Source organism: Acipenser ruthenus, chromosome 15 (genome assembly GCF_902713425.1).
Source record: "Acipenser ruthenus chromosome 15, fAciRut3.2 maternal haplotype, whole genome shotgun sequence".
In the NCBI taxonomy this organism is placed as follows: domain Eukaryota; kingdom Metazoa; phylum Chordata; class Actinopteri; order Acipenseriformes; family Acipenseridae; genus Acipenser; species Acipenser ruthenus.
In genome coordinates this window covers 4657516-4681592 of record NC_081203.1, presented here as the reverse complement: position 1 = coordinate 4681592, position 24077 = coordinate 4657516, and the positions used below count along the sequence as shown (strand labels likewise).

Genomic DNA, 24077 nt, shown 5'->3' with positions numbered 1-24077 from the left:
AAAGTGCCTCAAAAAAGGTGTTTTATGCCACTCACAAAGATGGCATCCAACGCTTCCCCTTTGAAAAATGGCAGCTACTCCATGACCTTAACAAAGATGTCTGCACCCATAAACATGTTGACTTTTATGTAATTTTTGCTGACATGAATTACATGTTGTTCGTTTGCTGATTGTTTTTTTTATGTGATTGCATTTGTTTTTTTTTTTCATTCTGTAAATAAACGCCAAGTCGGATCAAATATTAACGGTAAAACAGGAGATATTTGAAGCGAGAGTACGGTGTTTTTTTTTTTTTGTCTGTGACTCAACTTCCTGGGTGGCGGTGCAGTGAGGGAGGGATAGTGGACAGTGAAAACGCTGCACCACCGAGAGACAAAAGAGGTACGAAAAGAAGGGACATATTTCAAACAAACCGGTGAGTTACCGATTTCTAATCTTTTCTGTTTTATGCTATGCTATGCGTATCTTTAAAAACAATATTATCAGTCATGTGTTAACAACGTATCATTTTCGGTGACTGTTACTTTTTATGGATGGGGTGGTGCTGATTTCTGGAATTATGCTGTGCGATACCGGTATTTGAGAAACAGTAACATTTGTCTTGGACAACTTTAAAAAAATCCACGCAACTCGAAAAGCGGCGATGTAAGCCATTCCCCCAAATTACCCGATTTGTACAAGAATGCATTTTTATTCGAGGTGGTAACATCTGAACGTACAACCAACCTCAACAACAACCGACAACATCTTGCTGTTATGTCATGGTATGTCTGCGAAATTATTTGACTAATATTGTATTTCTTAGTTAAATTTTATTCGAGAAGGGATTTTAGTTTAAGCACGAAGTATGTGACCTATTTAAAACGAAAGAAGATATCTGTCCAATGTGTCGTACACTACAATATTATCATACATATCCATGTCCTGCATGCACAGTAGAGGCATACACTGGCATATTATTAAACGGTTTATTTGAGTCAATATACTGTAACAAGTTAGCCCATACATTTGTATGATAGAAATAGCGGTACATCTGTGGCACAGTTAGATTATAATATCCAGTGTTTAACCATGGTATAGTGATGTTGAATTAAAATGCAGGGCTGTAAAATTAACTGCATATGGCATGTATCGCTGTTGTGTCTGTGATTTACTCGAAGGGCGGTCACAGGTGGATGTAGTCTTACAATATTACTGAATTTTAGTCGGTTGGTAACAGGGCAGCAGTGTGGAGTAGTGGTTAGGGCTCTGGACTCTTGAGCGGAGGGTCGTGGGTTCAATTCCAGCTGGGGGACACTGCTGCTGTACCCTTGAGCAAGGTACTTTACCTAGATTGCTCCAGTAAAAACCCAACTGTATAAATGGGTAATTGTATGTAAAAATAATGTGATATCTTGTAACAATTGTAAGTCGCCCTGGATAAGGGTGTCTGCTAAGAAATAAATAATAATAATAATAACAATTGAAGGCAGCTGCAGATAATAATGTACCCTATGTAAAAGTTGTTGTATTTTGCTAGAAGTTTGTTCAAAAGTGATACAAAACCATGGATGACATCATATGCATTTTTAAACATTGCTTTATACACCAACAACTAAATGAGCTTCTGCTACAGTGATGACTGTACTGACACTGCAGCGAGCGGCTGTACTGTATGGCAATATGCTTTAGTTTAAGAACAATGATTGGCAGCCTGTTTTCCATTAGTAACATTTTAAAAGTGGAAGTGAATATGCTAATAATAGGCCCTACTAAACTAATCGAATATACTGATATGTATATCTATGAGCATTGTTGTTGTTTTCAGTATAAGACACTGAAACTATTGGTTATCCTAGGGTAGTCTTTCTGTAAAGTTAAGTGAAAGAGTTGAAAGAGCGCTTGGGTAATGTCAGACTTGATAAGGAACCTGTCTTGTTAATACCAGTATCTTTCTGGATTAGATTTACACTGTCTTCACTTTCTCTGTGCTGATGAATCAGTAAGTAAGTGATGTCCTATGTTTACCGGCACAATTAGGTTTTTCTGAATTTTAATTTCTCCTGTTGGGGAATAGTGGGGATAGGGACACCCATATTTTGTTTTCACTTCTTTCTCTTTAAGAAGCTCTGTTGAAAATCAATACGATTACTCTAGCACGCAAGTCCTCAAAGGTCATATTGACCTACTTCTGCATCAGTAATCAGTAAGACTTTGAGTTCAATCAGTAAAGATTCAGAGAGATGGCATCACATGCTTTCCTTTACTTGTGTTTACAGTATGTCTGGTATAATGTGTAGCGCATGAGGATCTGGGTGGTTTGATGGATGGTTAGTCATCATTGTAAGTTGGTGGGCTGAGGCAGCTTGTTTTCTGTAAAGTGTGTACAGTTCTTTATTTCTAATGTTAATAAAACTAACATTGGAAATTAAGAAATAGCTGTACAACACTTACGCAGATACAAAATTGACTTGTGCTATACAATACCATCCACAACTATACATCAATGTGCTGCTCAATGTACTTCCCTGTAATCAAACATGCAATTTAATAACAGTCCCTGCAAGCCTACCTCCTTCACCCTTTCCGAGTGCTAACCCTGCTTATGCTCCCTTGGCCTCTTGCCTTCTCTTCAGTCTGGCTCTAACCTCTCCTCCTTTGCTTCAGAACAGGTATCTGCTCCCATGGCGCGGGGGGAGAGCAGGGTCCCTCGAAATTGTCGGGTTCACACACACAGGGACGTCATACGCTTACAGCACCCGGCACTGGAATACAGATAACACAGCCGCCAGGGGTGAGTGTGCCATGCTTGAAACAAAGCCAGGATTGCAGTAGTTTATGTTTCTATCAAGGCCAGGGTATAAAAGTCAAGTTGCATGGATGTAAATATGCCAGGAGCAAGGAAACATGTATGGCTGTTTTAACTTTTTTTTTCCCAGCTATTTTCAAATGTAACTGGAATAACACAAACTCCCGGAATTCTCCTTATGGCATTATTCCATATTACAATGAATTTGATTATGGGAGTTCTCCTGAGTTCATGAGGTCATGGGTACCAAAAGCTTTTATTAAGATAATGGTTTAAATTTGACACGCTGTCATTCTCTTATTTTACATTGTAATACATACTGTCATGGTAATCTACTTTTTCATGGTCGTGACCCCTGTTTGGCTTAGCTATAAAAAGCTATATCTTGGGAACTGCGCACCCAAATTTGATAAAACTTTGTTAGGACAGAAGAACAGAATCTCTTAGTTTTTTTAAGGTTAATCATTCATTCTATTTTATTTTCCAGCAATACTCTATCCACCGTGACGTTATTGGTTAAACTTTTGTTAAACTAAGAAACAGTTAGCCAGACTGACTTGAACAGAAGACAGGTGCTCAGCTGGCTGGAGAGATAATAATTTTTGGTTAAACAAATGAAAAAGGGAAAACAGAGACCATGGATAGCTCTGAAGATGAATATCAAGGACACGAAGGAATCGTATACTTTAGGGTTAATATAATGCACACCCTTTTTCTTTATTTCTGTCCTGTTTAATTTGTTTCTCTAGACCGTTGCCTTTTGAACATAAATAACCTGTAACAGATTGAAAAAGCAATGTTCGATGTGTGCAGTTGGTTATTTGAACTCCAGTATCTAGCACGTTGTTTTTTTTATTGATTTGCACAAATGCCTATGTGCCCTTGCTTTATAGATATTTGTAACCCAGAGCTTTTGTACAGCATGTATTTATAACAACCCATCTATAGTACAGTATAATGCTAAACTCAGCATCAAAGCTGTTTTGCAGTCATCTCCCAGCTGTTGTTAGTACTGTATCAATTTCCCAATTGCCTATGCAAACCACAGCTTCCATATACCCATGCAAATTATTTTTTACAATTGTGAACAGGGTCTGTGAAGGCTTTTTTTTTTTTTTTTTTTAAATCGATCTAAATCAATTTTATAGCTTTGTTTATTGGATTTGTATTTCAGCCACCAGTCTCAAATCTTGAAACAGTTTGTTACAGCATAGCAGATTTTATAGACCTGTGTACAGAGATTCATGTTATAAATAGCAGCATTGTTGATTTGCCTGGGATACCAAGACCTTCTCCGAATGGTTCTTTATTCACAGGAGGTGGTTTCCTATTGAATATTACGACGGTCTGCTGAGATTCATTGTTTAGTGCCCATCTCGGATCAGATCAGATTTCTAATTGAGAAGAGTGCCTGATTAATACAAAGTACAAGAGAAAGTGGATGTTTACAGTTAGTATTTAAACCTTTTATAGACCTGTGGGGAAAAATACAAGCATTTGGCATTTCCCATTTGAAGACAAAGGGAATGCTGGCAGGCTAAAACACAAACATGAACGCTGGTGTAGCTAAAGGTACCTTTTCGTGGGAAACAGTTGCTTAATTAGTAAACGTAATGAGATGTAATTAGCTAGGTCTGTTCTCTGAGTGAGACAATTGACACATTCAGCATGATTTTCAAAAGGGGCAAAATAAGAACTAGGTTGCAAAGTGATTTCTAAAACCTGATTTGGGTCACTAAGTGTATGGCTTTCAAAGGGTTTAGATGAAATTAGTCGTGTATTGACTTGTTGCCACTTTAAAAATATAAATCAAGTGATGTGGTTACATTAAGTCAGGCTTTAAAAATCATTTTGCGGCCTAGTTCTTATTTTACCCCTTTTGAAAATCATGCTGATTTGTGTTTTGTATACAAAACTGCACTGGCATGCTTTCTAAGGGAGAAAAAAAAATTGGTTAGTGATATATGGTATTGTTAATGTAAAAGCAATTTTGGTAGGTTTCCAGGTTACCATTGTAATTTGTTACATTTTTCAGTAACACTGTGTAATGTACAGTAGAGGGAACAAGAGTGTTATGCTAAAGGCCCTTTTTTTTAAAAGATTTAAATTAAAATCCATAGACTTGGTGACCATGGAACACAGGAATGTAGAGTTGTTGCCATGTCACATGTTCAGCCATGGATTTAATTAAACACACATTTTGCAATAGACTCCCTTTAAATACCTGTCATATCTGGTCTGTGGTTCATCCATTTAAGAATCATTTTTTAAATCAGAACAGATTGTGCTGGATACACTTTTTATTTGTAGCCCCTTCCTGAATTTTCACTTAAAGTCAATCGAGACATTTAGTCTGACGGGTGTTGACAAGAGTGGATCTGGTATAGGAAGTCTGGAGTTTAAGAGACGCAACGACACTGACAACAAGAAATGTAAGCGTCATCAAGGCCATTATACATTGTCTTTACTTTGTTTACTTGTGTCTTGTATAAAGGATATAGACAGGGCTGTTTTATTTTTATTCCTCTGGCACGAGAAATATTTAACGTTTTTCCCCATGGGGGGGGGGGGGGGGGGTCTCATCTATATCCCATTTCAGTGGTAATAATTACACAGTAAATTAAATGCTTAACAGGGTGAAACCAAAAGTTACAGTGACGATAATGGTATGTCCAAAGGTTCATTTTACAGCCAAATATTTAGGACAAGTGATCTCTAGACATAGCAGCCTGTATTTATATTACCTGCCTGTGAAACTATAAGAAAGAAATATGTCTAGACGGGTGGTCATTGAGTAAGCTTCACTGTACTTCCCCCTAGCCGGAAATGCAGTTTGCTGCCTATGGCTTTGGTATATGTGGACGTGGGAGGCTTGTTGATTTCAGCAGTGTTGTTTTTCAGAGGGTTGATGCTCCAATAACAATCTGGGAATAATTGAGCAAGCCAGACAATGAGTCTGCGATTCCGGTTTGTACTGGTGGGGTTTTGTAAGTGGCCCGAGTGTCTTTTTTTTTTTTTTTTCCTGTAGCTGTTTATGTTCAGGGCGATTGGGGGCCGTAGTGGGGTTTCTGCCAGTGGTGGAGAATATTTTTTTTTTACAAGGACTTGAAAAGCCCTTTTAAAGTTCTCTCAGACAAAGAAGCTGTTTTACTTGCGATAGAAAGGCTTACTGTTAACTGCTGAGTTCACATATTTTTAACAGCTTTTCTAACCAGGCAGAAAGAAGAACAGGAAAATGTCAAAAACAAGTCAGAATGGATCGTGTTTCATACTGTCGGCCAGTCCTTGAGATCCCAGTTGCAGAATGTGTGTGTGGGGAGTGTTCTCAAGGTCAAAGATTATTTATCAGCAAAACAGGTCAATCAATAAAAAAAGGCCTGTCTGCCTTTGTTTAAATTAGTGAGAATTTTAGTTAAGCAGTATAAATCTGGCATTGTGTCAAATACATTTAAAGTAAAAATGGGCACAAACCCTTCCATAGGACTGTGCACTTTGTTCAACAACATTGTCTTGCTAGGAAACTTGAACCTGTGATAAAATGACAGTCAGTTAAATTTGCAGCTCTTTAACAAGCTGTTGAGTGAAATAAGTGGTGGAAACCACTTTCTGATGTCCAGCATCTGTGTGTGCTTTATCACAGAAGACGCTCAAAATACGAAGGAAAGAATCTATATTGGATTACATTTAGTTAATCCTCATTTTAATCCAGGACTCCTAGTGCTACTGGTATCAATTGTGTTACATGGTAGGTAGGTGGTAGGGTATCAAAATGTATAGACATAAAACACAGTACACATGAAGCCTCCATGCCACCAGGTTGCATCTGTAATGCGTTACCTGACATCAGGTACAAGGTTCTGTATTACATAGGAGGCTCCTGTGGGTATGCATGTCACACTTCAATCAAATTGCAGTGAAACATTGTAAAGACATTTTAATTTGGTCAAATTAAAAGCACTTCATCACAGATTAACGTTTTACACTGATGACTGTGCTAGACCAGGCATTTCTCGTCTTTAGTTCCTTTATAAAGGTTTTACAGAAGACATTCCTTAACGCTGGAGAGGATCAGAATTTGGAGATTTATGAAGTTGCCTGTCTGTCCGTCCAACTATCACAACAACAGAGCACAATATTCATGTTTTAAGTGAGAATCCCCAGCCGTTCAGGACCTTGCTGGAAGCCACACAGCTATCAAAGCTGTTTAAAAAGAAAAACAATGTAGATGGGTTGGGAAAATGTGTAGCGGTGTGCCATAAGAACACATTTAAATTGTTCTCTGTTAGCCTGTTTGTCATTCACAGCAGCCCCTAATGGTTAAGGAAATATAGATCTGCCTTCAGCCAGCCGCTAGATTGGGAATGAGAAACGTACTGTCATGCCTTAAAACGGCCACGCTTCTGTAGAAGAATAATGTGCTACAGGTAAATACACATGTAAATGTTCACAGGTTGACTAACATTTATTGTACAAACAGAAGTGTTGTTTGTGTCCAGGCTTGAATACGGTATGAATTTGAGAGGCTCCTAAAACAACAGTAGGGTATTCAAACCGGGAAGTGCTATGAATAGTGCAGAGGAAGCTGGAGTTTTGTTGGACGGGGAAGAAAGACTCTGTAAATTACCAAAATTAGAAACATCATTGCAGCAGTTCTGTGATGGCAAAAAAAGTGTGTGTTTGTCCAATATTGCTGTCAAAGTGTGTTTCTTTAACCTTAAACCTGTTACTTTGTTTTTCCTCATACCCCACCCCCCACCCCATCACCTCTTTCCATTCTCTGTAGGCAGGGAACTCTGGTTACACAACCTTGTGGATTTTAACACCAGCCTGCAGATCAGTAACACAGAGGGGGGCTGTTTAATTGTGCAGCAATGGTTACAAATTTACTCCATCATACAGACTTGCTATCACTTCTAAACTTGTGTTGCTTTTAAAGTGCTTCATCTCGAGTGACGTGGGCAAAGTGTATTGAATGCCTTTTTTTTACACACCCATATTTAGGTGTGAACTTTCAGCACATCTACAGTGTTTATACTGTTCAATGCGTGTTTCTGTGCTTGTGAACAACTTGAAAAGCACTTTCAAAGTAGAAAGCACTTGTCTATAAACAGATCTATGAGCATAACCGTTTGTGAGAGCACATTGCTGTTTCTGTGACTGTTATGCAAACACCTAGGTTTATTGATTATATATATATATATATATATATATATATATATATATTATAGCCTACACACACAGTATAACAGGTTATGGTCAACCTCTTAGACTACATGTAAAGTCTATACATGGGAATAAAATCTACTTTATTTTGCTGGGAACAGTAATGCTGAAGAAGCTTGTAGAATGCAGTGAATAGATTTGGTGTAACTGTGTTCCTCAGTATTTTATTGCATGATTAATGGGTCAATAAATCCCCTCTGGGACACCAGCCATATTAACGCAGGGTTAAAATGTGACCGTATTTATTTCTGCTTGTATTAGATCATTGAAATAGACCCCCTACTACCAAATGTTTTATAGCTGATATTTGCTTTTCATGCAACTTTAAGCTTTAAATACTTAAAACAAGTGTGAGTAGCATTATACACGCTGCAGAGGTGAGGTGTGGTGAAGAGCAATACCTGTGTGTGGTACGCTGGGAAGTGCTGTTTCTTTTTGTTTTCAGTGGCATCCAGGATATATCTCTGCAGTGTGTCTCTTTTTCTAATGCACAAATACACTAGAAACCACACAAACAACAATATCAATGACAAGCCAATGTTCCCTTTTATTTATTTATGTTAGCTTGCCTTGCAAGGAGTTTTAGATGTGGACAGTGATTGCATGTGCACAGTTTTCATGAGAAAAGTACATTCAGACTTGGGTTATCCTGAAAGGCACCTTACTGTCTGTTTATCTTTGCCACAATGCCATGTTTTTGCAGTGGAGGGCATTGTATAGACACAAGCTTACTCAGCTACTTGGACATTAACACAGTATGTTAATGGGAAACACTTACATTTTATTTTCTTGCCTGTTTTATTACCCTGTCCTCTGTGTTCTGTATGATTCTGTATTGTTGAGGCAGGGAAGAAAATTCGTGTTGCACTGTGCATTAAAACTCACAGATTATCCATTGTGCAATGTTGTAGATCAGACTATGTTTAATTTATTAATACACAAAACCCCTTTATACATACTTCAATTTTGACTTATTCCTGTTGACCTTGAATGCATTGGATTAAGCTGTGTTGGCTGGCCATATTAAAATACAGATTTTTTTTATGAAGTGTAAAATAGAGATACTATTTATTAAACTTCCATCTGTACTACACAGTATAGATGGGGCTTATCGTTTTCAATTATTTAGTTTTTGGTCACATGATGTCCCTTTTTAAAGTTATATTGAGCCGACTCTTAATAAAACTCTTCAAAAAGCATCGATTGTGAAACAAGATCGCTCTTGTTTTTTCTTCCCTAACTTGAATGAGACTATGATTCTGTTTTATCATTAATGAATTAAAAAAAAAAAAAAAAAAGCAACTCCTTATTTTTTATTCAAATCGAACACAAAAATCGAGTTCAGTTAAATTGCTTTTCCCGGATTTAAAATCTTCATGACTCGTTGCAAAAATGTTATAACCTGTTTTGCAAATAATAGTTTCTTCTTAATTACAATTTCATTAAATCAATGTAACTTCACTCTTTGTTTGCGATCGGTTTGAATTAAAAATGAAGAGCTGCTTTTTTATCTTTTACATTATCAATGAAACCGAATCACAGTCTCAATCAAGTTACGGGAGAAAAAACTAAAGTGAACTTGTTTCACAATCAACACTTTTCCAAAATAATTGAACAGAGTCAGCTCAACGAAAAGGTACATCATGTGATCAAAAATAAAACCTGAAAACAAAGAGCCCTAAGAATAGAGAGATGCCCATGTAGGTCCCTTGAGTGAAATCTAGATTGAATAAGGACAGGGTTAATCCTTGACATTACTAGAAAATGTGTGTCATTACAATCTAGTCTAAAGCGAAGTATGTAAATTGTGGTGGCGTGTTACAATGAGGTGGTTACTTTACTGTCCACATTGTAATGGCAGAGATGTAATGGCCTCTGTTGTGATTTAATCCACTTTGCATCGAGTCAATACATTTTCAGAAGTGTAGCATTATCTATCTAATTGTTTTATTGTTGTATTAGAAGTGATATGGGTATTGGATTATTGGTACTCCACACTTTCAGTGTTGTAATAAAGTTTACATTGATACTTTTAAAGTAAGTTTGGTATATGTCAGTATTAATAAGAAGATTTTTTTTCTTGTATTGGTTAAATATAGTATTTTATATATGCAGGTCAGATGTATGTTTTAAGGGACAGGTCAGCAAACCACTGCTCTTTTTACATGCCTAAAATCTTCTAAATTCTTCTGTTTAAAAAAATCTAAAATAAAATTGGATTGACCAAAAAAAAAAAAGCACAAATGAATATATTCAATTGCAGGAGTAGTTTCACAAGGAATTGAATAGTATTTAATCCAAGGCAAGGTACTGACTAACAATAACTAACTAAGGTGTACAGTAAGCAGGAGCTTTGAAATAATTGCAGAGTAATTATTAAGAAATCGTATAACCCTATAGTTTTTAGTTTTTCCTTTTTAAAACCAGGAGCAGTAAAACAAAGTCTCTGGTTGCCCACAACCTCATTTTCTTTGCTGTGGTCACCTCAACACGCTGCTGTCTCTGATAGTATACTGTGAATAGGCCTGAGATAGAAAGAAGAACTTGTGCAGTTTAAAGACACGATGTCTCAGGAAGTGAAGGAGGCTCGTTGGTGCATGTCTTGTTTTGAAGAGGGAGGGGTTGGCATTTTCAGATGGACCTAACTGTGTGATCGAGTGTAGAGAAAAGCTGCATTACTAACTCTGCAGAGGCTGGGTGTGTTTGGGAAAGGGTTTGAGCTGCCATTAACGCTTGCACGCAGGCAGATACGCACAGAGCAGGCACTGTACATCACAGGGGAACTGTTGCATAAGCCATCTTAGCAACAAGAAGAGGGGGGTGGGGGACTATGATGTCAACTTGTGTGGTAAGTCTTTGTGCTCTGAAAGACTAGTTAACTTTTATACAATTGCTGTACAGTACCTTAAAATGGCTTGGTTTTTTTTCATGCATACTGAAGCTTTGATAATTAAGTTCTTTTTTTCCCCCAAGCTGCTTCATGTGGAACTTTGGCTGGTTCTTTTTATCCCAAATGCAGACTTAAGAATTTTTGACAAGGTTGAAACAACACTCAGCTATCTGGGTATAATACTTACATTATAGGGCGAGGCAAATACTTGGTTTTTAAAAGGGAGTAGCAAAAAACGAAATAAAAGATTGAAGTGATCAGTTGTTTCTTGATGCCATAAAGATGCCCTGTGTTAGAGATTTAGAATACCGGTCTCTCTCTCTCGCTCCAAAAACATGTTTCCCTAACATGAACACGTAGTGGTTGCTTAATTAGACATAATGTTACGCCTCACATGATTGTACAGGGCATAAATTGAAAGAGACTTGATTCCTTAACACCTGGCAGCCCTCTGCTGCATTTCCTGCTTCGTCATGTACACTAATGTTTTTTTTTATTCTAACAGCAGCAGCTTTGTCTGAAGTTTGAATGTTTTGCTTATGCAGTTTTGGGACACACACTTTCTGCGCAGATGCAGAAAGATATCAGTGTAAATTACAATTGCATTTTAAAACGATGTTCTACGTGGAATGTACCATAAGTGATGGGTAACAAACAGGTTTCCTGTTGTGAAAGTTATTTTGAAGGGATAAATAATGGATAGCCAACTGATTTAAGTCCGTGCTGGTGCTTAAAATTGAGACATCTGCTGGACAGGTGTTTTCATCTGCTATGTAAAATGTACAATGTGGAACACATGGGCACCACCACGTGTTATGTTTGACATTTGCATACTTTTATATGCCTTTGATGCATGGCTGTCTGAAATAACTAATAACTGGAATATTAATTACGTTATGCTTTGTTTTACATTTACATTATGTACATCCATTTGTTAATGTGTTGATTTGAAAACAAGAAAGCTGGCCTTTTTTCACCTTTACGATATTGTACCAATCAATGGCAAGTAACTCCTGCCTTGTGTATTTTAAAAGCTGATTGGAATTAAATTTTCCCTTCATCTTGGGTGCTTTACATTCATACATTATTTAATTTGTTTAATATGTGGCCTTTTGACTCTAAACATGTAAAGTGGTTTAGTAATACTAAAGCTTTAACACTACCCTTTTGTGTGTGCATTTACAGGTTAAACCATGATTCCCATCACTGAGCTTCGTTACTTTGTTGACACCCAGCCGGCGTACCGAATTCTTAAACCATGGTGGGACGTCTTTACCGATTACATCTCTGTTGTCATGCTGATGATCGCTGTATTCGGGGGCACCCTGCAAGTCACCCAGGACAAGATGATCTGCCTGCCGTGCAAGTGGGTGGTCAACAAAACTTGTGACGACACTCTGAGGCTCCCTACTGACCCCGTCGCCCACCTGTACACCAATTCCACCATCACCCCTGTCCTTCCACTCCCGGAACCCAAAGGGATAAAGTACGACCTGGACCGCCACCAGTATAATTATGTGGATGCTGTGTGTTATGAAAACAAACTGCACTGGTTTGCTAAGTACTTCCCTTACTTGGTGTTGCTGCACACACTAATTTTCCTGGCCTGCAGCAACTTCTGGTTTAAGTTCCCCAGGACTAGCTCTAAGCTGGAGCATTTTGTGTCCATCCTGCTCAAATGCTTTGACTCTCCCTGGACAACGCGCGCCCTGTCGGAGACAGTGGTAGAGGAGAGTGACCCGAAGCCGGCCTTCGGGAAAATGAACGGCTCTATGGACAAGAAGGCTTCCTCGGTGAGCGAGGACGTTGAAGCCAGTGTGCCCATGCTCCAGAGGACTAAGTCTCGCCTTGAGCAAGGGATTGTGGACCGCTCCGAAACGGGAGTCTTGGACAAAAAGGAAGGGGAGCAGGCCAAGGCACTTTTTGAGAAAGTGAAGAAGTTTCGCACTCATGTGGAGGAAGGGGACATTGTATACAGACTCTACATCCGGCAGACCATTATCAAAGTGATCAAGTTTGTGCTGATCATTTGCTACACGGGGTACTATGTGAACAATATCAAATTTGATGTGGACTGTATTGTTGATATTGAGAACCTCACGGGTTATCGCATGTACCGCTGTGCCCACCCTTTAGCCACCCTCTTTAAGATCCTGGCTTCCTTCTACATCAGTCTGGTGGTTGTCTACGGGCTGATTTGTATGTACACCCTGAGCTGGATGCTTCGTCGCTCCTTGAAGAAGTACTCCTTTGAGTCTATCAGAGAGGAGAGCAGCTACAGTGACATTCCAGACGTGAAGAACGACTTTGCGTTCATGCTACACATGATCGACCAGTATGACCCCCTCTACTCCAAACGATTTGCTGTCTTCCTCTCGGAGGTGAGCGAGAACAAGCTGCGGCAACTGAACCTCAACAATGAGTGGACGTTGGACAAGCTGAGGCAGAGGATCACTAAGAACTCCCAGGAGAAGCTGGAGCTGCACCTCTTCATGCTGAGCGGGATCCCTGACACTGTGTTTGACCTCCTTGAACTGGAGGTCTTGAAACTGGAGCTGATCCCGGATGTCACCATTCCACCAATCATTGCCCAGCTCATAAGCCTGAAGGAGCTCTGGCTTTACCACACGCCAGCCAAAATTGAGGCCCCGGCTCTAGCCTTCCTGCGGGAGAACCTCAAGTCCTTGCATATCAAGTTCACCGACATCAAAGAGATTCCTCTCTGGATTTACAGTCTGAAGAACCTAATGGAGCTCTACTTGACGGGTAACCTGAGTGCAGAGAACAACCGCTACATCGTCATTGATGGCCTACGGGAACTCAAGCAGCTTAAGGTCTTGAGGCTAAAGAGCAACTTGACCAAGCTGCCTCAGGTTGTGACGGACGTGGGGGTTCACCTGCAGAAGCTGTCCGTCAACAACGAGGGCACCAAACTGATGGTCATGAACAGCTTAAAAAAGATGGTCAACCTGACCGAGTTGGAGCTGATCCGGTGCGACCTGGAGCGAATTCCCCACTCCATCTTCAGCCTTCACAACCTCCAGGAGATTGACCTGAAGGACAACAACCTGAAGACCATCGAGGAGATCATTAGCTTCCAGCATCTTCACCGTCTCGTCTGCCTTAAACTGTGGTACAACCAAATTGCCTACATCCCCATCCAGATTGGCACCCTCACCAACATGGAGCGGCTTTACCTGAACCGGAACAAGATTGAGAAGATCCCCAGCCAGCTGTTCTTCTGTCGCAAGCTGCGCTTCCTTGACTTGAGCCACAATAATCTCACCTCCATACCAGCAGACATTGGCTTCCTACAGAGCCTGCAGTACTTTGCTGTGACCGCTAACAGAGTAAGTAATTGTCCATATCATGTTGTTGCTTGTTTTTTTTCTCCTCCTGTTACTTTTTTTCCTTACGCAACAGTTGGTGCCAATTATTGAGGCATCGGCCTCCTCTTACACAGAATGCGGTTTCCACATCCATTCTGCACACATTGTTTTAGAAGTAGAAAGGCCAGAAAGATGTTATCCTGCTATCATGGTGTTCAATTTCTGTAGAGTATACCTGCCAAAAGCTGTAAAAAGAGATCATACAAACAATACATAGGTACATGGGTAACCTACTGTAGAAGTAAAATCCTTTTACATTCTCACCAGCACTTCTGAATAATATAAAATACCACCTTGTGATAATCAGTGTGGAATTGGTTCAAGTTAGTAAAAACTTACAGTATAATGCCTATTGTGCTTTAATTGCAGGTTGAGCTGTGTGTTATTGCTAATATGCACATAGTTGTGCGTAGTAACTGGAAGATTTAACAAAAACTGGTTGGTTGCTGTGCCTTGTAGTGATCTATTTTTTCAAAAGTTAAGGCTTGGTTGACCTCTTTGTGAAAATCTCCTTGCATAAGGCACTTGCTTTATTTTGGGTTATATCTGGCCAGGATATTGTGTAAAAGCAGAGCTATTAGAAATTGGGTGTTTATTGGCTAATCTGTGGCAGCATCCGAAGCTGCTGATCTGGTTTAAATGGCTGGCAGTCAGACATCGCTGTGGGTAGCTAAATTATAAACGTGAAAGGAATTGAAAAGCTAGAAAGGTTCAGTTGATCTCAATCCATGTTCTCTTGAGATCAGAAGTGCATTAACTAACAAAAAAATTATTTTAGTTCAAGGAATCCCTGAATCTGTATGCATCCAAGTTATCTGGATGCAATGCAGCTCAGTTGTCTTAAAGAGGTAAAGAGGTAGTTTTATAGTTAATTTCCACTTTGAATATGGATAAATGTATCTTGTATAGTGTGTATAAAATGGGCAGTTCTATAATAGGTCCTTTTTAATAAAAAAAAAAATAATAATATTTTAACATGACCGTTTACAGTGCTACAGTAGCGGATTCTATTACTAAATGCTGCCCCTGTTCCTGGGAATTGTGCACAGCTCTGTATTAGATGCTGTACTGTGGCCTAGTGCCTGAGAGAAAGATGGCCCGTAGCCAGTTAACAGCTCATTTGCAGGGAGGGCTCACATCACCTCTTCCTGCAGAGCAGGTTTATGAATTGCTATGTTGATCAAGGTACATTTGCTCCCTTGTTGTTTTGCGATTCAATAATTTGTGGTTCGGCCAGGTTAATGGTAAATTGTACTATACTTTACTGTACAAGGACCCTTTGCTAATTCACTACCCTCCATATCAAGTCAGATAGCGAAAAACCAGTCTGGAAAAAGTTTGTCATGTCATCCATTTCCTCGTTCTTGTCCAACAGCAAACAGGCCATGCACACTTACACTTAAACTGAGAGTGATCTTGGAAGGCTTTCTGAATAAAGTTTGTATCCCAAAGGCAGGATTAAACTTGAAGAATGACATCTGTGAGGGCATGTTTAGTCGTTTGGTTTTATTTACAAAACAGCTACAAATTATCTATGGCATAAAAAGCATTCCACTTTACCCCCAATTTGCTAAAGCTCACAAATCATGGGCAAGAAGCCCAGTCGGGAAGTGGAGGAGTCTTTCCAACAAAGTGAGCTACTCCTTTATCCTGGGATGATTGGACTTCTTTTCAGTGAAATCATCTGCTACTGATAGCTATGTTTTAATGAATTCATTTGAGTTTTCTGTGGCACTATTATCATGATTATTATTGGATTAATTAATTAACAGAAAGCTGCGGGAGCCTACAGTACTTAACATTTCATTTTAATTAACCTGGTATCGCTTTTCTTGCCATCTTATTATTTTTTATTTTTAGTTCCTTGGTTTTCTGTTGCTTCCACTTTGTCTGCAGTATCCTGGTCTAACCTTTTACTGCATTGCAAACACGGCCTTGAAGAGCAGACAGGGTGAGTCTGTAAACCTGGCATTGCAGCTGCTCATGGTACACCAGATCAATGGATAACTGGAAGACATAGTTCATCATTGCAGTGCATGTTTTAGCTTTCAGAAGCAAACTGCTACAGCTGGTACTGACCTGCCTGGCTGTGAAATACCTAATCCCCAGAAGGCTGGAAGGCATATCACAAACACAGAAAAACATCCATTTTTCGTTCACTCCAGTTTCTCCCCCGTTGTAATACTATACCCTGGTCCTCTTTTGAACCACTGTAACCAATGCTTACCTTTACCTGAAAATGTCGTACAATATATGTAAGGCTTTGTAGATTGGTGATATTTTGTTTTAGCTTAGTTCTTGATAGGCCATCCAAAATGTTAATCATCTGCATCTAAGGTGAATCTAGGCTAGTGTCTTTGGTATAGTCAGTTGTAAGCTGGGGTTGGGGGTGGGGGCTGCTAGAGACTCCAGTTGTATCCTGTTATTGCCTTTGGATACACAGTAAAAAAGAAAGCCGCAACATTGAAGGAATCTCTCTATAAAGTGTAAATTGGCTGTTCATACCTGTAATTGGATTTGGTTTATATTATTTACAAGAATCTGTATCTTCTCAAAAGAAGCTGAACTGGCAGTGACAAGACATTCTTCTGATGTAGTTGGGGTGGTTATTTCTTTATTTCCAAGTATTTATTTTGATTTTTTCTCTGTAATGGATGCCGAAACTACTGTTGTGAGTATAAATACTTCTGAGCTGAGTGACCTAGAAAAGGTCTGGTTTGGTCAGTGCAATTACTTTCACCGGTACAGGGAAAAAAATGAAATGGTAATGAAAAGGAATTGCTTCTTAATAGCTTTGATCATAAGAACATGTTTTCCTTGTACCCTTGAGCAAGGTACTTTACCTAGATTGCTCAACTGTAAAAATGGGTAATTGTATGTAAAAATAATGTGATATCTGTAAAATGTGAAATAATGTATAATGTGATATGGAAGGATAATTGTAAGTCGCCCTGGATAAGGGCGTCTGCTAAGAAATAAATAATAATAATAATAATAATAATAATAATAATAATGTTTTCTCACAGCTAACAAATCCAGTGTGACTGTATTGCCGCTAGGTTCTGGAGTTGACTGGAATTATTTCTGTGTTTCAGATTGAGGCTCTCCCACCCGAGCTGTTCCAGTGTAGGAAGCTGCGGACCCTGAACCTGGGCAACAACTGCCTGCAGTCCATGCCCTCCCGTATCGGAGAGCTGGCCAGCCTGACCCAGCTGGAGCTGCGGGGGAACCGGCTTGAGTGCCTCCCTGTGGAGCTGGGCGAGTGTCGGCTGCTGAAGCGCAGCGCCGTCATTGTGGAGGAGGACCTCTTCAGCACGCTGCCCCCTGAGGTCAAGGAGCAGCTGTGGAGGGCTGACAAGGAGCAGGCCTGAGCAGCAAATAGGTAACTGACAAAAAAAGAATGCAAGCGAGAAGGCAGAAACGTGAATCGAAAAAAAACAAAAAGACCCACCCACCTGGGAACGGAAGTCCTGAGAGAAAGAGAAGGGGGTCTGAACAACAACAACAACAACAACAAAAGACAGCTTCTGGGTTCTCTGGGTCTGGAAGTACGAGGAACACGACACTTTTCGGTTATGCACAGCAGGAGGGAATCTGTCATAAGGGAAAGTAAGGGAGCAGTCCAAATGTTATTGGAACTGAGGGAATAACCCTTTCTCTGGAACGGAGGGATGACTTTCGGCGCTGCCATGTAGCAACCATGACAACAGTTAACCTATAAATGAAACTGCAATTCAGACTTTTGACAGATTTACAGATCAGCTCGCAAAGAGGTGGTTTGACAGCTCTGTAGTTAGAAACTCATCTGTAACTGATGAGGAGGAAACCTCTCACTTTCAGTTGTATTGGGTTTTCAAGGGGAAAGGATTATTTTACTTTAGTAACTGAGGTTATATGCACAGGAGAGCACGACTGCACTAGTTAGAGCCTTTAATCAGTACAAAAGTACCGATGGAATCCTTGTCTGGGCTCTCTTAAAATTGCTGTTTTTGGGGGGCTAATGGGGCTGCGGTTGTCAAAAGCATGCTGCAGGTGTGGCAAAGAGAAACAAACCTGGATCGTTCCACATCAAATGGACCAATTATCCCTACCTCATCGTTTCAGATTATTTTGATATTGCATATTAATGTACCTAGAAGTGTTTTAGATGAATCCCAAAGTATTAGCCCTCAACTTTTTTAAGTTAAGTTATAGGGGTTACCTTGACGTGTGTAAACGAGCACTGAAAGGGATCATGTTTGAGAGGTCAGATCTTTCAAAGTATTCGCAATATCTTCTTGCAAGTACAAGTACATTTTTATTGGTATCATTGTAGTTTTTTTTTCTACATTTGGTGCCATTGCATAAACATTTGTGGTCCCTTTTCAGTGCTTGTTTTCATCTGTAATGAGAGTTGAGAGCTAATATTTGGGGATTCTTCCTAAAACACTTCAAGGTATGTCCATATATCTAAAGAATCTGAGATGGTGAGGTGGGGAAGATCCCAAAATGTAGTCCATTTGGGGAGGAATGTCCCATCTGCATTTGGTCTAAAGAACACTAATTTTCTACCGTCTTCACAGCAGGAGTGAGGATCCCATGATATTGTAGCTTTATGACAAATTGCATGTATACATAGAGCAGTGGTAGTGGCAGGGAAAGTGCATGGTAAAGGAAAAGCTGTGTGTTGAACCCACTTGAGGTGATCGCAGTGGTTCACAGTACTTGACCATGATACTGTACCTGTGTTTGTGAATAGCAAGAGAGCATTTCTACTGGTATATTTTGTGTGTAACTTACTGCATTATTTTAATGTCCCCCTTCATGGTTTGTTTTATTTAATGAATTCTGTACCCAGGATAGTCCCACTAAATCACCACATCATGTTTACTGGAAAGCATTCCTGATTATGTTTATAATATCCCAGATCTTATATATATATTACACACTATATGTAAAGAGTTAAAATATCAAAGCATAAAAACAGTAGCGTATTGTGATAGTCTGTTTTGACACCCATATATTTTTAATCCAGGATGCAGGCTTAAAGGGGCTACCCTGTGTTCATGTTTTCAGTAATAAAATGTACTTGGATGTTGGTTGCTAAATGTAGAGCTCATGTGCCGTTTTGGCCGTCACAGGTTGTATGAAAGGTTCTGAGCTGTTGGAATGCCAACATTTGCAAAGGTTCCGTATCATCCACTAAATCTTTTGGCAGTATTGATCTTGGTGTTCCAGCCAAACTTTCCAAAGAGAGAGGTTTATTTTTATTTAGAAGCGAGCTAGCATCATCAAAAATGTTTTATACATATAGTATTATTTAAACAAACAAGCTGAATACTGCACAATGTAATGGCTCAGAGCGGCGTTCTCGCTGTCATCAGGCAGCAGTCGCTGGTTATGATTTAAAATTCCCCAAAATATCAGGTGGGTCAACTTGGAAACCTTTGCACACCCATGACTGCAGAGGATCCAGTTCCTGGTGTTTTGGTCACTTATTGCTGATTGCAATAACCAGTGTTTGCCTTAAGATGAGTACGCTGTAAATGTGTAGTGTATATCTGGGGTGTTTTGAGGCCAGTATGATTTTAATATATATATACTTTTAAGCTTTTATGTTTTTAGCAAGACCCAATCATCATAACAGCACTCCATGTCTAAACACTGAATCATTAAAAAGGCTGGTAATTGAAAATGGGCTAAATTTCATGTGATTCATAATTTGTTCTTGGAGCTCATTTCTCTCGAATCAACTAGATTTAGCAATACTATGCCATTTTATTGATATATTATTATTATTATTATTATTATTATTATTATTATTATTATTATTATATCTCATCTTTATAAATCATTCAAATAATACAGCTCAGGGCACTATGTTAGATGGCGTCCCAGTGGCTGGAATGTTAAGGGTTAAACAATGACTCTCCTATTTGGGAACTAGAGGGGGGGGGGGGAGAAGGCATATTGTAAATGCAATTTTTATGAACAAATCATCCCCTCTCCCTTTTCTGTTTCCCTCCTGTAACCGGCTTCCTCCTCCAGTTCAATCGCTTATGTAAACCCCTATGGAAACTTCACTGCTGTTTGGAATAGGTGTGTGACTTTGATCTGTATTTCTGCTATTGGGTGTATTTATCAACAGACTGTGACATTCCCAAAGTGGAAGGATCAAGAGGATTTGTGCTCGGGTGCAAGAAACCTACTTTTCTGCTCCGTTGCAATACCGTAGCAATCCAAACTGGAGCCATTCGTACACCTGAATACAAACACTTAAATCAAACAGATCCAAGTTCAACAGAAGGAAAAACCAGCAGATAGTATTAAGACTGTGTTCTACAGTAATTAATCAAACTTGTGTATCCTTGGAGTGAAAACAAATAATATACAGTAACCCCCCCTCCCCCCCCCCCGAATCGATGTGCAACAATAGCTGTTGATTTGCTGTAAAACCGATACGCTTGATGGAATGGGGGGAGGGAGGTGTTGCTTTCTTTATGTAGTAACTTATTTCCCTAGTTGCCAGTTAAAACGTATTCACACTTTTCATGGCTAACTGAGAGAGTAGATGCTCTGAGAAAGCACTGAATTTACACACCCGTGTTTTCGTAAACAAAGTGCACCAGTGCTTAATAGTGAACATGCTTGAACAATACTTTAAACTAAAACACTGATGGACTACTGCACACTACAGTGGACTAATAAACTGGCTAGTGCATAAATGGTAACACCAGTTTGTACAGAAACACATCATTGCACACTTGCATATGCTCTGTGAAATATTGTTGCATAATAATGTCTTGTACTTTGTAACGCACCAGAGAGTGCAATACAGAACACCATTCTTTAACAGTTTTCAATAAACCACACTTGTCCATTAATGTAAATGCAGCACTGCGTCTCTCTATTTGAATGTGTAGAAGTCTTTTGAAAGCACTGTTCATCTCCCAAGCCTAGTTTAATAATATAATTATGATTGGTGTATGATTTTATATAATGCAATATGTATGTAATAGGTGCTATGGAAAAGATAGAACCTATCGTTTGGAATACATTTTAGTTTGTTACCACAAGTAAATGCTGGTGGCACATACAGTATGCTACAAGGGCAGTGTGAATTCTAGTGCAAGCCAATGAGAATATATGAGGAATACCTGTTTTAATAGTGCATAGAAAACCTGCTTGACAGGTACTGTCTAATTCGATCAATGCATTTCTTTAGCATACAGCAGGATAATGTGTGTTTATTGTTTTGTGTGTCTGATTTGTAAAGTTTAGCCTGAGATAGAAAACTTTTACAGTGTAGCTGAAATTATTACAACTAAAACTACTAAACTGATGTCATTCTTAAGGCAGATTCTTTTAAAAACAGCACATTTTGACACTGAACTGTAGAATTGTAAAGTGCTTGTATCGGATTTGGTACATAGGAGACTATGCAGTAAGAGTGTGCCTTGCAGCTTAAAAGATCTGCAAGAGAAGCCATAGATCATGAACTTCTAAAGGTGAGGCTTCCATTGTCTGCATCAAGAGCGTCAAAGACTTGCTGGATGTGTGTGCAAATGCTTTGTAGGTTGTTGGCGGGAATAGCAAGCGAAATACAGTATTCTACTGCTTTAAAAAAAGTTAATTACAGATTAAAAGAAATATCTTAATCGTGCATCACTTTTCTAAAGACACTAATATATTAATATTGATTCTACCATTGCATTAGATTGCCAATGCCAAACTTGTGTTGCGTTTTTTGGTTTTACGATGACCAAGGACTTATTCAGACTGAATTCTCAGCTGAAAGTATTGAAGGTCACATCCTATTTTTAAGAAAGTGCAAAGGCACATTTTCTAGAGAAATAAAACAATGGCGAAATCTATAAAACTAATAAATAACTTGGTTTCAATGATTCTAGTCCTAGTTTTGCAGTTAAATATTTTATTTCTTATTTATATCAAAATAGGTTCCAAGTCTTTATACTATTAGTCTTGAATATTCAATACATATATTTGTGAGAAAGTATTTGTACTGCATATTGGATAAAATGCATCGTTCACCTCAAAGTCTCTGTCGTGTCTGCTAAATGACTAAATAATAATTATAATAATAAAAAAGCCTCTCTTTTTAAAGATTGGTTGACAGCCAAATGAATACATGTTTCTGTAGTTTAATTAGGAGGCCAGATGAAGGAAAAGTACCTGTTTACTGTACTATGTACCAATTTAAAGGCATTTTCTCAATACCAGTTTCACTTGCCACAGGTGTTCTTATAACCTGCATAGATCCACAGCAGTCCCGTCTATCATTCTCAGGTTATTCTGACTGCTGTACTGGTGATGTTCTGGTAATTGTGAAAAGAATAATGTAGAGTTGTCTTTCAGAAATGTATGTAACTGCTAAGGGAAAGGAATTCTAGATGGCATATGGACTCACCTGTATCCCCAACATCTTGTGATCACTTGAAGACCGCACTGGCTAGCTGAAGTGCCAAACTGGTCATCGCTCACACCAGTCGAGAAATATAGTTTCTTTTTGTTATTATTTTTAACTACATACTGTACTGTATTGCATTTATTTTTTTAATTATGTTGCCAAAACTATCTAAAGGGATCACTGGATGATTTAAAGAACATTATCAAGCAATGCAGAATGGTTTTGTGCCAGTTCTTACTGTGCAGTTTTAAGCAAGAGCCTAAATAAACCCTACAATACAATCATCGTCTATGAGAGAATGCCCAGTTTTATAAATCCTTTCCCCCTTTTTTTAAGTTTCTGATATTAAATTATAATAAACTAAAACATGTAAACGCCCGACTCTTGTAATTGTTCCTTTTGTATGTGTGTTTTGTCTGTGTTATACATTGAGTATATGCTGTTCCGATCCATGCCACAAGCAAACGCAGGGAACCATTCCAGATGAACTGGAGACGGCAGATCAGTAGTGCAGAATGTTTTTTTTAATCTACATGAGGAAAATACCAAGCATATCTCAAAACTAGAACTGTTAGAAAACGTGATCTTTCATGGTAGAGGGAGAATAAAAATCTATGTTTTTGTAAATATCTAAGAGTGCCTACCAACGTTTTAAAATCAATGTATTTATTAGCACTGGTGTCTCTTTTTTTAATTTATTATTTACTTGTACTGTATTTATTTTTATTGTGCAGATATTTTAAAGACACTACAGATGGACAGTTGGGGCTGCTTCCTGCTATCTAATCACTTCAGGTGTTCAAAACTTACTTCAAAACCAGCTCACACTTAAAACACATACCTCTGAATATCCTTTATACGTTTGGAGCAGTGTATGTTTTTAATCTGTAAACTCCCACTACTGCAGGTGGTAGCAAACAAAGAAGGATGGAGAAGTTTTTGTCCCTGTCACATATACTACCCCCATGGGAAACATAAACAAACTGGACTATTAACAGTGTGCGCTCTCTGGTGAAGAAGAGTGCACACAATGATAAAGTATGAAACACTGGGAAGTAGGTAAAATGTTACTTTATTGTAGTGAACTGCAGCATCACTTCAAGTCAGTGGTTAAGTAAAAGGCATACAGTAATATGTTTTGTATCGAGGAACAATCATTATTAATGGTCTGTTTTCTCAAACCAAACAGCTTTACCTGGATTATAATTTTTTTTTTTTTTTTTTTTTTTTTTTTTTTAAAAAGTGTCTCAGTTTGCATTTAGGAGAATTAGATCTCTTCATTAGGTAAAAACAAACTATATTCTTTTATTTTAATTTATTTTTTATTCTGTACTTGTCCATAATGGTTTACATGCTAGAATGCTGCAGACATTTCATATC

At 38.7% G+C, this 24077-nt stretch overlaps 1 protein-coding gene across 2 annotated transcripts; it reads left to right on the top strand.

The window, feature by feature from the left end:
• Positions 1-23076, top strand: LOC117422462 (volume-regulated anion channel subunit LRRC8A). Of its 2 annotated transcripts, none has more exons than XM_034037523.3 (4): positions 1-415; positions 2652-2773; positions 12087-14251; positions 17386-23076. In XM_034037523.3, the coding sequence occupies exons 3-4, from the start codon at positions 12095-12097 to the stop codon at positions 17659-17661; spliced, it is 2433 nt and encodes an 810-aa protein (XP_033893414.1). In that variant the 5' UTR covers positions 1-415; positions 2652-2773; positions 12087-12094; the 3' UTR covers positions 17662-23076. The 2 variants fall into 2 exon arrangements, with proteins under 2 accessions (XP_033893414.1, XP_033893413.1); XM_034037522.3 differs by having other exon boundaries at positions 2647-2773.
• Positions 23077-24077: the final 1001 nt, after the last annotated feature.